Here is a 14,326-nt window from a genome sequence, read left to right as displayed (position 1 = left end):
GGACAAATAAAAGTACATTTAGCATATATTGTTTAACTAAATAAACTTCAAAAGAAGGGTAAATATAAAATTCAGGATGGTAGTTATTCTAAAGAGGAAGGATTTACAGAGGGCTTCAAAGACGTGATAATTTTCTCAAGGTAGTGAGAACATTGGTGTTTGTGGTATTATTCCCTATTATGGGTAATGCTAGTGTGGTGCGGATTGCATTGTACATTCAGTGCTATGTACCTTATCCTGCTGTTTGTCTTTATGTGGTGACTCTGGTTCATTCTTGCTATATTTCCTTCACTGGAATCACTGTCTGATTCACCTTCAACCATGGCAGACTGCTTGTCTACAGGAAAAGCTCCTTTCCTTTGGGGTAAGAGAGTGAAAAATGCTTCTTGCCAGTTTCTTGTTTCCAGGTATCCCAGAATAATCTCAAATGCATGATTAACTGCCAAAACTTTTCTTCACAAAATTTTGAAGGGGGAGCCATACCTGATCACTTCCAAATTCTGATGCTTGTTTGTATGTGAATCCCTTATGATGGTTGTGATCCACTAATGCTCCAATCACCTATGTCTTTGATCATCTAATTCCTTTAGTATATTGGGTGAATCTGAAAATTGGGTTCTTTTTATTATGAGTTCATTATAATGCTCTGGTTGATGTAAATATCCTTCCAGTTGTCCTGTCCTTTGTCATTTACATCTATGTTCTTTTTCAGTTGGCCTTCATGGCTTGTCAGGTAAAACTTCACAGGATGCAGTGCTCGTTGGTTTTCTGCATAGCATTGTTGGATAGCTCATGAAGTTTCTTAATGTCCTTTCATGCCATCAAATCAGAACTGTAGTTCTGAACTACAGTTGATGATAAGGCGGAGTATACTATGAACAGCATGTCTTCCAACACGTTTTCTGTCATTTCCATGTGAGTTTGATGCCAGTTGACACTGTTTCTCTAATTTCTTTGTATTGAGTTTTGTTTCTTTCCACTTTTGTTTGAGAAATTCTCATTGTTCTTCCCATTGTTTCTGTATTATTAGCTTCTTCATTTTGTCATTTAGATACTGATTGAATCCCTTCATCTGATCTTGGTTTCTCTCTTTCCTGATTTTCACTTAAGTTTTGCTTCTTTTCAACATTAAAAGTCTCAATAAACGCTGGTGACAGTTTAAATGACATTATTTGGTGTTTTAAACTGAGGTGATGGAGAAGGAGAATGTGGTAGTTTATTCAGAAAGCCTCTGGTGTGTTCTTGATACTGCTGGCAAGTCCTCCTTTGGAAGCTTCCGTGATTATTTTTTTTAAGGGGGAGAGAGAGAGAGAATCTTTTTAATATTTATTTTTTTAGTTTTCGGCAGACACAATATCTTTGTTTGTATGTGGTGCTGAGGATCGAACCCGGGCGGCACGCATGCCAGGCAAGCACGCATGCCAGGCAAGCACGCTACCGCTTAAGCCACATCTCCAGCCCCGATTATTTTTTTTAACAGAATTTCTGTTTGTTGTGTTGAGAGTTGACTGAGGCAAGGGTGAACACAAGACAGCTGTATTACAGTGTTACAGTAGAGAGAGATTAGTGGCGTGGACTAGCATGGGAGTGTAGAATATGTGGAGTGGTCATGGTGAAGGTATATCTTGAAGAATTTACTGATTAGATATGGCATAGGAAAGAAAAAGATAGAGACAGAATTATTCTATTTTACCATGGTAGCTATAAGTATGGGGTTATCATGAACTGAATTAGAGGTGACTGTAATAAAAAATGGATTAGAGGAGGACTGTTAGGAACTCAGTTTGGGAATGTTAAGTTTCAAGATGGCTTTTAGACATTCAAGTGAATATGTATAGCAGCTGGATATGAGTCTAGAGGTCAGGGTTTGGGTCTGAATTAGACATAATTTTGGGAGTCATTGACATAGAGAAGATTAAGCCACGAGATTGAAGAATTACAGAGAAAATGAGTCATAAAGCTAAGGTTTAGAAATTGAGTCCACAGCACCCTAATATGAAGAAGTTGGAGAATTAAGAGGAACCTACAAAGGAATCTCAGAAGGGGGAGGCCAGAGAGGAGAGGAGAATCATGGTTTGTATCAGTGACCTTGAAAAAGTAGTTCTAGTGCAAATACGGAAATGAAAGTTTGATTGAAATGGGTTTAAGAAAGAACAAAAGAAAGAAAACCGGAGCAGGGAGCATTTCCACAAAGGGGAATAGAAATGTTTTAAGTGGAGGGAGAAGTGAGGTTTAAGAAAAGGCTTTTTAAAACACATACACACACACACACACACACACAGCATGTTTGTGTGCTGATGGCAGAGATTTGTAATTGTGCAAGAGGGATATCTGGAACAAGGACCATGAAAACCAGAATAATCCAATTCATAAAAGGTGGGGTTATCCTTAGGCATATGTGTGAACATTATTCTATAGACTCTGGAGAGATGACAATAATATGAGTGTGGATAATTGTATGCAGTAGGTATAGTAGAGTAAATTTGTGGAAATTCTGATCCAATTGTTGTTTCTCACTGAATTAGGCACAGAGGTAATTAGCTGAGAGTGAAGATGGAGGAGAAGGGGCTAGAGGTTTGAGGAAGAGGAAATTATGAAATTCAAGAGCATAGGAGAATAAATGAGCTAAGGAAAAATGATTGCCAATTAGGGTAACCTTGAGGTTCATGGTGATGAATTTGAAGGACCAAGTAGTTATTTTGGTAGACATTATTGTTTTGCCCAGGTACTCTTTTTATTATTGTTTCTGTATACACCAGCTTTGTTGGGTTTTTAATAGCTAGCAGCTGTGGCTCTTTTTTTGGAGAACTGTCCTTCTGCTATCTGAGCCTCCTTTGTCCTGAATGTTATAATGCCTAAGATGGCTCTTAACCACAAGTGATTCAGGAGTCTGAAATCTCCATCATCTTTGCTTCAAAGGTAAGACAGCTCTCAGGCTATTAGACACTGCAGAGTTCTCCCCTTGCCCCAATACCTGCCTACACTCCCAGGAATTAAGACTGAAGCTACCCTCTTAGGAACTTTGTCTTAGAGCATACCCTAGCTTGTCTTTCTTCCCTTCCCTGACCAGTTTCTCCCAATTCTTTATTAGTTTATCAAGCCCTTCCTTAAGTCATTTGGTCACACATGTTTTTACTCAGGGTCTGCTTCTCACAAGCTTAGACTAAATCAATAATTATGACCATATGTTTCTTTCTCTAGCTACTTTCAATTCTATAATTGATAATTGGATTTAATTAGGATGGGAATTTTTACACGCAAATACCATGAAGTAAGAAAAGGGCAAGTGTATTGAAGGTGCATCAAGGTAATGGCTATGTAATTTACCATTAAATGTAGGCTAGTTAAGGAAGGATTTGGTGGGGGTACGTGAGTGAAAAGAAGTAGGATCAATGGATTGAGGTACTAGTCAAAGTGAGTAGAAAAATAGATCAGAGAAATGCTTACAAAGTAGAATTATGCAGTGTTTCAAGAGATGTCCAATCTAATACTCAAAATCTGTCAGTCCCTTGAATTTTCCTCCTCCATTGATATTTTCCTTGACACCATGTCCGTTACATGTTGTTATTAGATCCTTCTTCTGTGTGGACTTTGAAATCATTGATCAAGTATTATTTATGAGAGTAATTGTGAATCAAGCTAAAATCCTCCAGAAGTGAAGGGGAGTGATCTGGGAGTTGGTAGCTGGCTACAATAAAATAAAGAAGGGTAGATGGTAAAAGCAAAAATAACTGAAACAAGGAACAGACCTCAATGGATCAGCAAACTTTCTTTATTAAGCAGCAGAATGTCACATTTTCAGAAGAGAAAATGGCAATTGATTACATTAGGGGTCTGATTTTGATAGGGTTTAAGTGAGATTTGGATCATAACAAGTGAGGTTTGAATCATTTGCAGAGTGCATCATTTGGGTAGTCAGAGGGAACAGTTGTGCAAGTTAAAAGCCTAAATCAGGAAAACAATTGCAAAAGTTCAAAACCCATTTGTTGCTGGGAAAGGATGAAAGTCCAGAGCCCAGAGCCCATCTTCCTCCTTTCTCCTTGAGGGGGGTTGTTTTCCATATTCTTCATTCCAGACTCTGAAAGAGGATAATGAATTGGGGTGTCAATACCAAGTCTGGCTGCTTCCTGCTGAGAAGGGGTGAAGTAGGGAGACCCGCCCCTTTTCAGAGTCCTAGTGCCCAATGTGGGAGCGGAATCTCATGGCATGAAACTGGAGAGAGCAAAGAGTCTGGAGTGATAATGAAGAAGGATACAGACTACATCTCCAGACCCAGGGGATGACTGATATGGAAAAAAAAATCTGTCCCTTGGGAAGTCTGCAGAATAAAAACAGGAAGGAAGACCACCATTGTGGTCTCAATGCCATGGCACTATGTTAAGAAATGGGATAGGGTAGTATTACTACACTCAGGTTCTTGTATCCAGAACTGGTTGAAATGAAAACTGGACCCAGAAGAATTTAAGCACAGGCAAGATTTTATTAGGGGCTTCTGCTCAAGACAGAAGGGAGACAGCACTGACCAACAGTGTTAAGCTGGCTCAAGCAAAGGACAAAGGTATATGTACAGCATTTATGGCATCTACATGGTAGACAGGAACCTGATCTCTTGATGTCATCACATGTAGTGTTGGGATTTTAGTTGCACCCATACTCCTCTTCATACATCATGTCTCCTTAGGTCTCCACCTGAGGGTTCTGTTTTATTATGCTAATGAGTTGAAAGTTTCCTGTGGGTTACTTTAGTGACTGATATCCACATGTGCATGCATTTGTCCTTTACCCTGGTTTGCCCCTTATCATCTGGGAAAGTCTGACAGCATTTTCAGAATTAAGCCAACTATTATACTGTTTCAGTGAACTGTTTCCAGTGATTTTGCTTTGGCTCCAGTTTCTTGACATTTCTGCTGACCACATAATCTCAGAAGGCTGAGCTAACTCCTCAGCCTCCCATCTCCTGGTGTGTTATCTCACTCCCATAGCCTTGAAGATGGATGCACTTTTAAATTCCTAATTTTCTGGTATGACTGTTAATCCCATAAGACAGAGAGCTAGCTTGGCTCTTATTTCCCCCAACCAGATGTTTATCTCTTAATCCTAAGGGGTCCTGTTTTTCATAGTGCTCCGTGACTATTTCTGTAGGTTGTTGGAGCCTGGGAGTAGCAGTCTAAAGCTAAGTGCTCTGGGTTTACTTTTTTGTTTTTATGATACCAATTTAAAAATATTTTGTTCTCCAACATGAATTGCACTTTCCTTTTATTTACCACAAGGATAAAATGCAACTGTAATTTTTTTCATGGTGTATATTCAGGTATTCAAAATGTCTAAGGAAATGTTACATAGTACCTTAAATATGATTTTTAAATGCCATCAAAATAACTATTTACAAATCAGTGTTCTTCAAATGTCAAGACTGTGTTCAAACTTCATTGTGATTTGGTTGGCTTAATTTGTATCTGCAATCATGGTTCCAAAAGAAGCACCTCTGGAAGAATAAGCAACCATTCCCAGGGAAATTGCTCATAGAGCACCTAGCATGGTGCCTGCTCTCTGGTCACTGAGACATGGTGGGGTTTGGGACCTTCTCCAGATCTTTCTGCTGATGTTAAATTCTTTCTACTCAGTAATCTGATTTTTGTCCAGCCATTTGATAATTCCATTGCACTTGTCAAGAAACTTCTGTTTGAATTCATCTTCTACTGGGGCCTATTAAATATCTAAGATCTGAGCAACTTCTTGGTGAATATTTTGACTCTTTGTTTCTCATATTCATACATTTTTTACTTTTAAGCTTATTGACCATATATACTTAATGTTGTCCATTCTCAAACACCATGTCAGTGATCTTTTTATCTTCATGTTTCCTGATCTTTTATCTTCAGCAAACATGTCTCAGATGCTGTTGGCAACTGTATCAAGTTACTGGAATCCATGGAAATTCAGAGGGTACAGGAGGATGCCTAAGAGTTCAAGTTTGCCAAGTTGGTTCTTATTCTTTATCATTGCTCAATCACATAAAACTGAACAAACCAATTGATTGCGGAGAGTAGATGGTGAAGGTCTGAGGCTGCTTGGTGTGAACAGCCGTATTGTATTTGGTCAGAATATCATGGTTCAACAGTGGTTTCCATGCCAATGGACAAGGAGTAACACAGAGAAACTGCAAATCCTGAATATCTTCAAATTTATTTCTGGACAAGGGATAAGATTTAATGGGACAAGATGGCCACCTAGGTAGCTGCAAACATAACTAACACTTATAGGGTTGGTTCTTTCTTTTTTCCAGCTCTTCTATTGAAGAAGTCCTACAGTAATTTCTGAGCTTTTGAATCTAGTTTGATATCTAGTCAAAAATCTTCTCCAACCCAGTAAGGTCTCTAGCTACACATCTAAATGTAATGATTGCATTTTTGTTAATAGAAATTGGACAAGCCAAAAGTGCTTATAGGTTGTAGATCAACATGTTTCTTTTAGCATAGATATCTTATCCATGTCTTAAACATTGGCTCAGTGATGATCATTCTTACATTGAGGCTACCTCTGATCCAGATTCTCTGAAGGCCTGATGGTTGCAGTGGTTAAACTTAGCCCATGCTATCTTGACAGTGTCAGTGATAATCCTCCAGTGCAAGTGAGCTTCTGCATTTTTTTTTTTGCCTTTGTTAGAACCACAGTAAGTATTTCCTCAGAAGAAAAGTTTTCAGTTTTCTAATTGATGTTTTGGGGATAAAATTCATATAATATAAAGTTCACAGTTTTTAACAGTTTTGAAGTATATGATTCAGTATATTCACAATCACCATTAACTAATCTAGAACATTTTTGTGTCACCTCAGAAAGAAACCTCATGCCTCCTAATTCCCTCCTCCCCCATCTATTAGCAGCCACTAGTGTAATCATAGAATTAGATGGTGCCAAGATCATTACTCTTTAATATGAGTCTGGGAACAATGTTTCTGGCTTATAGGAAATGGAGCTGCTGCTGCATTCAGTCTGGGCTCACTGTTGTTCTTTCCTGATGGAGGGTGGAGAAATTTCACATTTTTTTCCTCATTTCTCATATTACCTAATGCCTCTGGGATTTATTCCTTTGCTTATTTGGTTCAAGGTCTCTCTTTTATACTATTAAATTCTTCAAAAGTTAGGTGATGCTTAACTGCTCATGTTATAAATGAAGGTGTAGATTGGATAGTTTTGTTAATTGGAGTGTATATCCTTAGTAAATGTGAGAATTACTGTACACCTGGAGAGGAAAGCCAGTGCACTGGTGTCCATTAGTTACCAGCTACCAGCGGCACTTTTGTACTTTCCTGGCCCAGATGCTGCTCACTCTGGGATCTCACTTATCTCTCCTTTTGTAGAGAGCTGAATTTAATTGCTAGCCTTGGTGACATATGGGGTTCTCTCTCCAAGGGCAAATAAAGGGTACTAACCCAGCTGTTCCAGCATCCTTTAGTGCTTTTCTGACTGATTACCTGAAATTTCTTCTCCCAGCCTTTATTTACTTAGATCTATACATTGCCATGGGTTACTTCTGACAGAACATGATTTGTAGTCAGGTGGTGAGGTCCACTCTTCTACTAGTGTGGGTCATAGATTCTCAGCTACTAGTATATTACATACTGTGAAATGCTGATAGCACTACTGTTGCCTTTCCAACATTCAGGTGGATTCCTTTTCATTCCCTGTCTCTTCTGACATTTCCACAGGATTTGAAGAAGGAAAACATATCCTGTAACTCACCTTTTCTTTGCTTTTATCTAGATCAGGGCAGTCTAATCCAACCTTTCATCTCAAGAAGGGCTTTCAAGCATATGTACTCAGGAAAAAGCCACCAGGTTCACTTCTTCCTAAAGCACATAAGGTATGGCACATAAATGTAATGGTATATTTTTTGGTGACAAGTAAATGCCTTTTATACACACAAAAATAATCTAAATTGCTTTTTAAAAGTTATCTTCTGGCTAATAAGTAATAGAAAAATGAATTTATTTCTAATTAAATTTTACTTGAATTTTGTCCCTTTTTGTTTTAGAAAAGAATTTGGTATTGAAATATAAGACTATCTCAGGCCATTCGTCTTGATAAACAATCATCTTGTGGGATTTGGTTCCTCCCTGTATACTTGGCAAGAAATATAATGAGCCCATGAATATTTTCAGTATTGCTCATTTTTTAGATGTTTTGTTTTTGTTATATACTTAAATATTATATCTAATAACACTATTTGCTGAATTATTTTAGTATACTTGCTACAAGGCTTTAATCTTTTGGTGATAAAAAGACTTGAGAGCTGGGGTTGTGGCTCAGTATTAGAGTGCACCTAGCATGCGGGTTTGATTCTTAGAACCACATATAAATAAATAAGTTAAATAAAGGTCCATCAACAACTAAAAACAAAAAAGAAGAGTTGAATAGAATTTTAATGTATTCTCTAAATATAAGACTTAGCAGTGAGAATTATAAAAGATTTTTGTTAAAAACTAAGTTTTTCTAATTACCCTGAGTTGATCATTTCAATGTATATGTGAATCGAGTCATCACATTGTATCTCAGAAATATGTACAAATATTATGTTCAATCATTTTTTTAAAAAACAACTAAGTTTTCCTTTTTGCATAAACACATATTGTCTATGGATATTTAGAAAATAAGCCAGGACATAAATCACAATACTGGAGAAGAGTGAAAACACTATGCATATTTAGGATGTTAATATGATCTTGTTTAATAGGTGCTTTCCAGGCTTAGCTCACTGGGTAAAGACCACTGTGAGCTGGGTAATGAAAAACTGCAGATTGTAACTTTCTTGGTCCCTTCACACTAGAAGACTATGGTTGTACACTAGAAGGGACATTTGCCTAAGCTCTCTTGGGAGATATGAAAGAATGAGAAAGCCAGTGAGCAGGGAACTGCTGAGAACAAAGGAATATTTTATGATATAACCTGTGAAAAACTATTGCCTTCACAATAACAGACCCAGGATTAGACCCTGTGCCCATCCTTTTATCCTAATTAAGTTACAATTTTTTAGAGCTGATTTAGTTTATAATTATAATGATTATATGAAGACTACTGTTAAGTAAATTATTACTGTTATCCTCTGTATTATTTGTTGACACTGTTTTATAATTGATTTCTTACCTTAAGGTTATCTTACAAGTAGTTATTAAATTTCTATGTTTCTAATTTTTAATAATCTATCATGCTATTTAGATTGATAGAGAATATAAAGTCCAGAAAGCCTTGTTTTCCGTTGGCTTCCCTGTTCCCAAAGTTTTACTGTACTGCAATGATACTTCTGTCATTGGAACAGAATTTTATGTGATGGAACATGTGCAGGTAAGTTAATAATCCTATTTCATTTGTTCTTATTTTTAATTTTGAAGTTAAATATGATTTATTAGATGAAATTATATTATGATATTTATAAATGACAGTTTATTCAACTGTTAATCAGTTAATCAGTTTGCTTTGTAAAGGCTTAAATTTTTGTTTTAATTTAAGCATATACAATGAGAGAGAGATGAAATAGACTAAGAACTAATTTAATAATTAGAGAATATTGACTTATTTTTAAGTCTTCCTCTAGATGTCAGAAAAGAGCTATCTATAAATGGCAAATTGTCCTGTTAGGTATGGGGGGATAGCACATTTCCCAAAGAAAAGATCAAACCATTAATAAAATAAATTCAAATTATTTTTTAGTTTGTTTCTGGTAAAATTCAAGTTAGGAGTAGTTTGACTTTTGTGTTCATCTTAGCACATTTTCGTATTTTCCCTCTGAATGTATACTCTTATATTGTTGCCAAAAGCTCGGTCCTTGTCCCTGATGCCAATTCAATAACAAGGATGTGATTTTGAGAAAAAAAAAAAAAAGAAAGTTTATTACTTTGCTAGCAAAGGAAAAATACAGGAGACCCCTGTTCCAGAAGCTGTGATTCTGCCCACCAGCAGGAACAGGGGTCTTTTAAGGAGGTGATTCAAAGCTACTTTCCCTGTGTTCTCTGTTGGAGTTGTAATTCACTTGTTAATAGTCATTTCTGAGATCTTCTGGTGCCACCCCCAACTCTGGATTACTTCATTCCTAAAATGGATGTGTACTCTAGGACAGATGAATCTTCCTGAAAGGGGGAAGAAAGGTAATACTGTTTCCCCTGAGATTAGGAAGTGGGCGAGAGGAAGAGAAAGAAACATGTCCATTTTAAAAATAAGTTGGAAGTGGACCACTATTACAATAGTAAATGTTTCACAAATGAATGTATTTCTGACATATTCTACAAAGTATTAATTTTGGTTTCAAGCATTTAAATTACCCATTATAATCACATCCATAGGGCCGAATCTTTCGTGACTTCACACTTCCCGGAGTTAGCCCAGCAGAACGCTCAGCCATATATGTGGCCATGATAGAGACACTGGCTCGACTGCATTCTTTGAATTTACAGACAATGCAATTGGAGGGATATGGTCCAGGTGCTGGGTACTGCAAAAGACAGGTAATGTGTCAGTATAAAAAACCTACTTTTTAAAGTTCCTCGAAATAAATATTGTTCATTTGTTAAAATAAAAAACAATCATTATATGGTTTTCTGAAACTTTGCTATTTGTTATTTTTACATAATTCTTTAGATTGACTTATTTTTAGGCTACTGTTTTCAGATTCTTCTTTTAACTTACCAATATATTTTCTGCCTAGTCCCTCCTCCCTCCCTCTCCCTCTCGGCCTCTCTCTCCCCACCCCCTACCCCCTTACTCTTTTTCTCTCTGGGGATTATACCCAAGACTTTGCTCAGGCTACAAAAGCACTCTATCACTGAGCTAATAATTCCCAGCCCACTTTTTAACATTTTTTATTTGAATACAGGTCTTGCTTAGTTCCTCTGGCTGACCTTGAACTTGCAATCATTCTGTCTTGTCTCCTGAATCACTGGGATTATTGTGGGAATCAGGCAAGAAATGGCAAATGGCACTCTAAAAGAGTGGGAAGGCTCAAACTTTATTTTAAACCAGCAGGCCCAGAGGAGATCAAACTCCAAATTCTCAGCATACATTACCAGTTTGTCACAACATTTATAGGCTATGTAATGTCATAAATTTTCTAGTTCAAACAATACATAGTTGTGCACAAGATTTTAAGCTTTTTACAAAGCAGAGAATGATAAGGGAAAGAACTGGCTCCTTTTATGAGGCCTTGGGCCCAGTGCCTCCACTGGTACAGGGACTTTTACACTTCAAAGGAAAGTAGTTATATTCTAGCAGGGTGCTAATCAAGTTCCCAGAAGAGGAGCTGACTAGAAAGGGGGGAACTCTCCCTTTCCCAGGCACTAATTCTCAGGACAGTGTTCTTGGTTTTATTTTGCATCCAGGCTTGGGTTAGTTTACCCATTACAGGATCAAGTATGCACCCCCACACTGGGAAACAAGTTTCCCCTTTCTAAGTTGTGCCAGCAGGCATTTGTTAAGCTTTACTGTGTGTTTAATTCTTTCTGAGTATTGTGAAAAATAACAAGAGAAATAGGTTCTTCTAAAGAAACTTTTCATTTTTGAGAGAACTGTACATGAACCTGTACATCTCAAATACATGAAACTAGAAAATTATATAAAAGAGTGTATAATCTAGTAGTAAATTGTTTGGTGCTTATCACAAGAGCACTGCCATTCAGAGCACTGAGATTGCTTAGATGGGAAAAACTTTCTGGGAAAGATATCTTGCAGTAAGTTTTTTAAGAAAGACGAAATTTGGAGTGATAGGGGACATAGTGAGCCTTTCAATCAAGGGAAAGCAAGACCAGATATATAGCAGGCTGTTTCCCTTTGTAAACATGTCAATTTGGGTGCGAGAAAGCTGAAGAGAGGGAGAACTAGGTTTTGGAGAGTACTTAGTCTGTGTCAGGTCCTGTTCCAGATGAGCTATTGACCTTCTCTTTCTTATCTTTGTGACAACCCTAAGACATAGGTATTTTCACTCCCATTTTGCAGATGAGGAAACTAAGGCTTACACTGACAAAGTATACACAAGTAAGCGGCATGAACATAATTTAAACCTGGATTAGTAAAACTCTAAAGATAAAGATCTCTGTTCTATTGCATTAAATTGAGCAGAGATACACTTGGTGAAGGGAAAGCAAGGAACCACAGATGGGTAAGTAAGAGATAAAAGACGGAGACCAGGCAGAGATACACATTTATTTGTCAGAGCTGACAAATAAAGGTATCTTCTCTATAGGAGAGAGAGAGGCAAACAGGTTTGAGTTCTGGGGACTTTTATGGGGGAAGCTCAGGAATCAGAGGAGTTTGGTTAGTGTAAAGGAGTGGTGAGTCTTTCTCAGAAACGCCCTTGGGCGTGAAAGTAAAACTTTTTCCTTAAAATGGTGGCTTTCACTTAAGATGGCCTTCCAGATGCTAAGCAAGGACTACTTGGAAATGGAAAGATAAATGCAGATACATAATATAGTCCCACTTGTTGGAGGAGTCTGAAAAAGTGGATTTGTTTTTAATTCTAAGAATGATAGAAAGTATTTGCACTATTCGTACTTGAAGTATATTTAGAAGACTCTGGGAGTTTAAGAAAGGCAATTAAAATTGAAAGTCAAAATCTCCTTTTTTCTTCTAGCCTCCATATTTCCTTTTTCAGGGGCTACTTATTTCTTGTGCCCTTTTAAGAAATGGTCTATGCCTATTTATTTGTATGTGTGTTTGTGTACATTCTTTTTTTTCCACAAAGTTGTTCCTGAATAAAGACTATATCACACCTATGATGCGTAGGCCAGTTTTTTTTTTTGTTTGTTTGTTTGTTTTTGGTACTGAGGATTGAACTCAGGGGCACTCGACCAACGAGCCTTCCAGATACTAAGCAAGGACCTTATACTTGGAAATGGCAAGATAAATGCAGATACCTAACATAGTCCCACTTGTTGGAGAACTATGTTTTGTATTTTTTTTAGAGACAAGGTCTCACTGGGTCGAGTAGTGCCTCACTTTTGCTGAGGCTGGCTTTGAACTTGCAATCCTCCTGCCTCAGCCTCTCAAGCCGCTGTGATTACAGGCATGAGCCACCAAGCCCAGAAAGGCCAGGTTTTTTTTTTTTCTTTCTTTTTTTTTTGTCTTTGACAAAATGCTAGGAAAGTAAAATGAAGCAAGATAGGCGATACCTAAGTGTTTAAAATTTGAGGCTGATATGAATGTTTTAACTTATGTGATTTTTCATTTATAGGCATTATCTCAAGTTTTTCAGAGTAAAATAAAATTTGAGATAAATGAATTTGTTTTAATTTTAGAATGGCTCAACCTTCCATTCCACTTTCAGCTCTATCATTTTTCATATTTATATCTTTAGGTTTCAACCTGGACATCGCAGTATCAAGCTGCAGCTCATCAGGACATCCCTGCCATGAAACAGCTGTCTGAGTGGCTAATGAAAAACCTGCCAGATAATGACAATGAGAGCAATTTGATTCATGGAGATTTCAAGCTAGATAACATCATTTTCCACCCTAAGGAGGTATTGTAAGCCATATTTATAATAATTAAAGTAGGTCTCAATTGAAAAGCAAGTAGATGCCCCCTGGACATCCCCATGGAGCCCTGCTTTCCCCTCCTTCCCTACAACTCAGGATGTATACACACTTAAAACTTGAAAAAATTATTTCTAGCACAGGTAGAGATGCCTACCTTTAAGGCTGGTTCTAATCTTAAATGGTATCTAATTTACTACTTAAAAAGGATTTGGAATTTTTATATGTAGATCTCTGTTTCCAAAGACATTTTTCATTTATTATTTAAAATATTTGGCTCATCCATGTTCTTGCTCTTTCTTCTGGTTCATTACATTTCTTTGGATTCTTTTTTCCTATGCTATTAAGAATTTTTAATTTGTTTATTATAAGCTCAGAGAAGACAGAATTCCAGAAGCCTCTTTTGAGGCCTCAGAGAATTGTATGAGATTAATGTAACCTTGCCCTGTGTAAATGTACACAGTGTACTCTTTGTAAAGGGTACAAACAAATCAAAGATTTACAGTTCCCTGAATCCTGCTTCTTATTTTCTGGGTCCATTAATTTTCTCACAATGCTAAATTTTTTTTAGAACAGGAAAAGCTGCTGTAAACTTATATGCTACACTTTTGGGTTTTATATTCCTTCCTTACAAAAAGAGTACAGGGAAAAAATACATAAGTTGCATTGCATAGTTTTCATTATTCAAAGTATCCTTATAAGGATATGTGAGCATATTTACCAGCAGAACAGGAAATTTTTCATAGGAAAGTTAGTCCGGATATTAGAATTATGTACATATAATTATATACAGATGCTTCTCAATTTAT

At 37.0% G+C, this 14,326-nt stretch overlaps 1 protein-coding gene and 1 pseudogene across 1 annotated transcript in view; one reads left to right on the top strand and one right to left on the bottom strand.

Moving 5' to 3' along the window:
• Window positions 1-14,326, top strand: part of Acad11 (acyl-CoA dehydrogenase family member 11) — an 81,683-nt gene that overhangs the window by 3,846 nt on the left and 63,511 nt on the right. The window contains exons 2-5 of the mRNA XM_026383735.2: window positions 7,765-7,864; window positions 9,217-9,342; window positions 10,338-10,499; window positions 13,340-13,504. Of these exons, the coding sequence (XP_026239520.2) occupies window positions 7,765-7,864; window positions 9,217-9,342; window positions 10,338-10,499; window positions 13,340-13,504 (553 nt within the window). The remainder of the gene's footprint in view (window positions 1-7,764; window positions 7,865-9,216; window positions 9,343-10,337; window positions 10,500-13,339; window positions 13,505-14,326) is intronic.
• On the bottom strand, window positions 190-1,169 carry LOC113179258 (tRNA methyltransferase 10 homolog A pseudogene; annotated as a pseudogene).

The sequence above is a fragment of the Urocitellus parryii genome, chromosome 2 (assembly GCF_045843805.1).
Source record: "Urocitellus parryii isolate mUroPar1 chromosome 2, mUroPar1.hap1, whole genome shotgun sequence".
Taxonomy (NCBI): domain Eukaryota; kingdom Metazoa; phylum Chordata; class Mammalia; order Rodentia; family Sciuridae; genus Urocitellus; species Urocitellus parryii.
The sequence above is the reverse complement of the archived record's forward strand: the minus strand, read 5'-3'. Positions and strand labels throughout refer to the sequence as shown.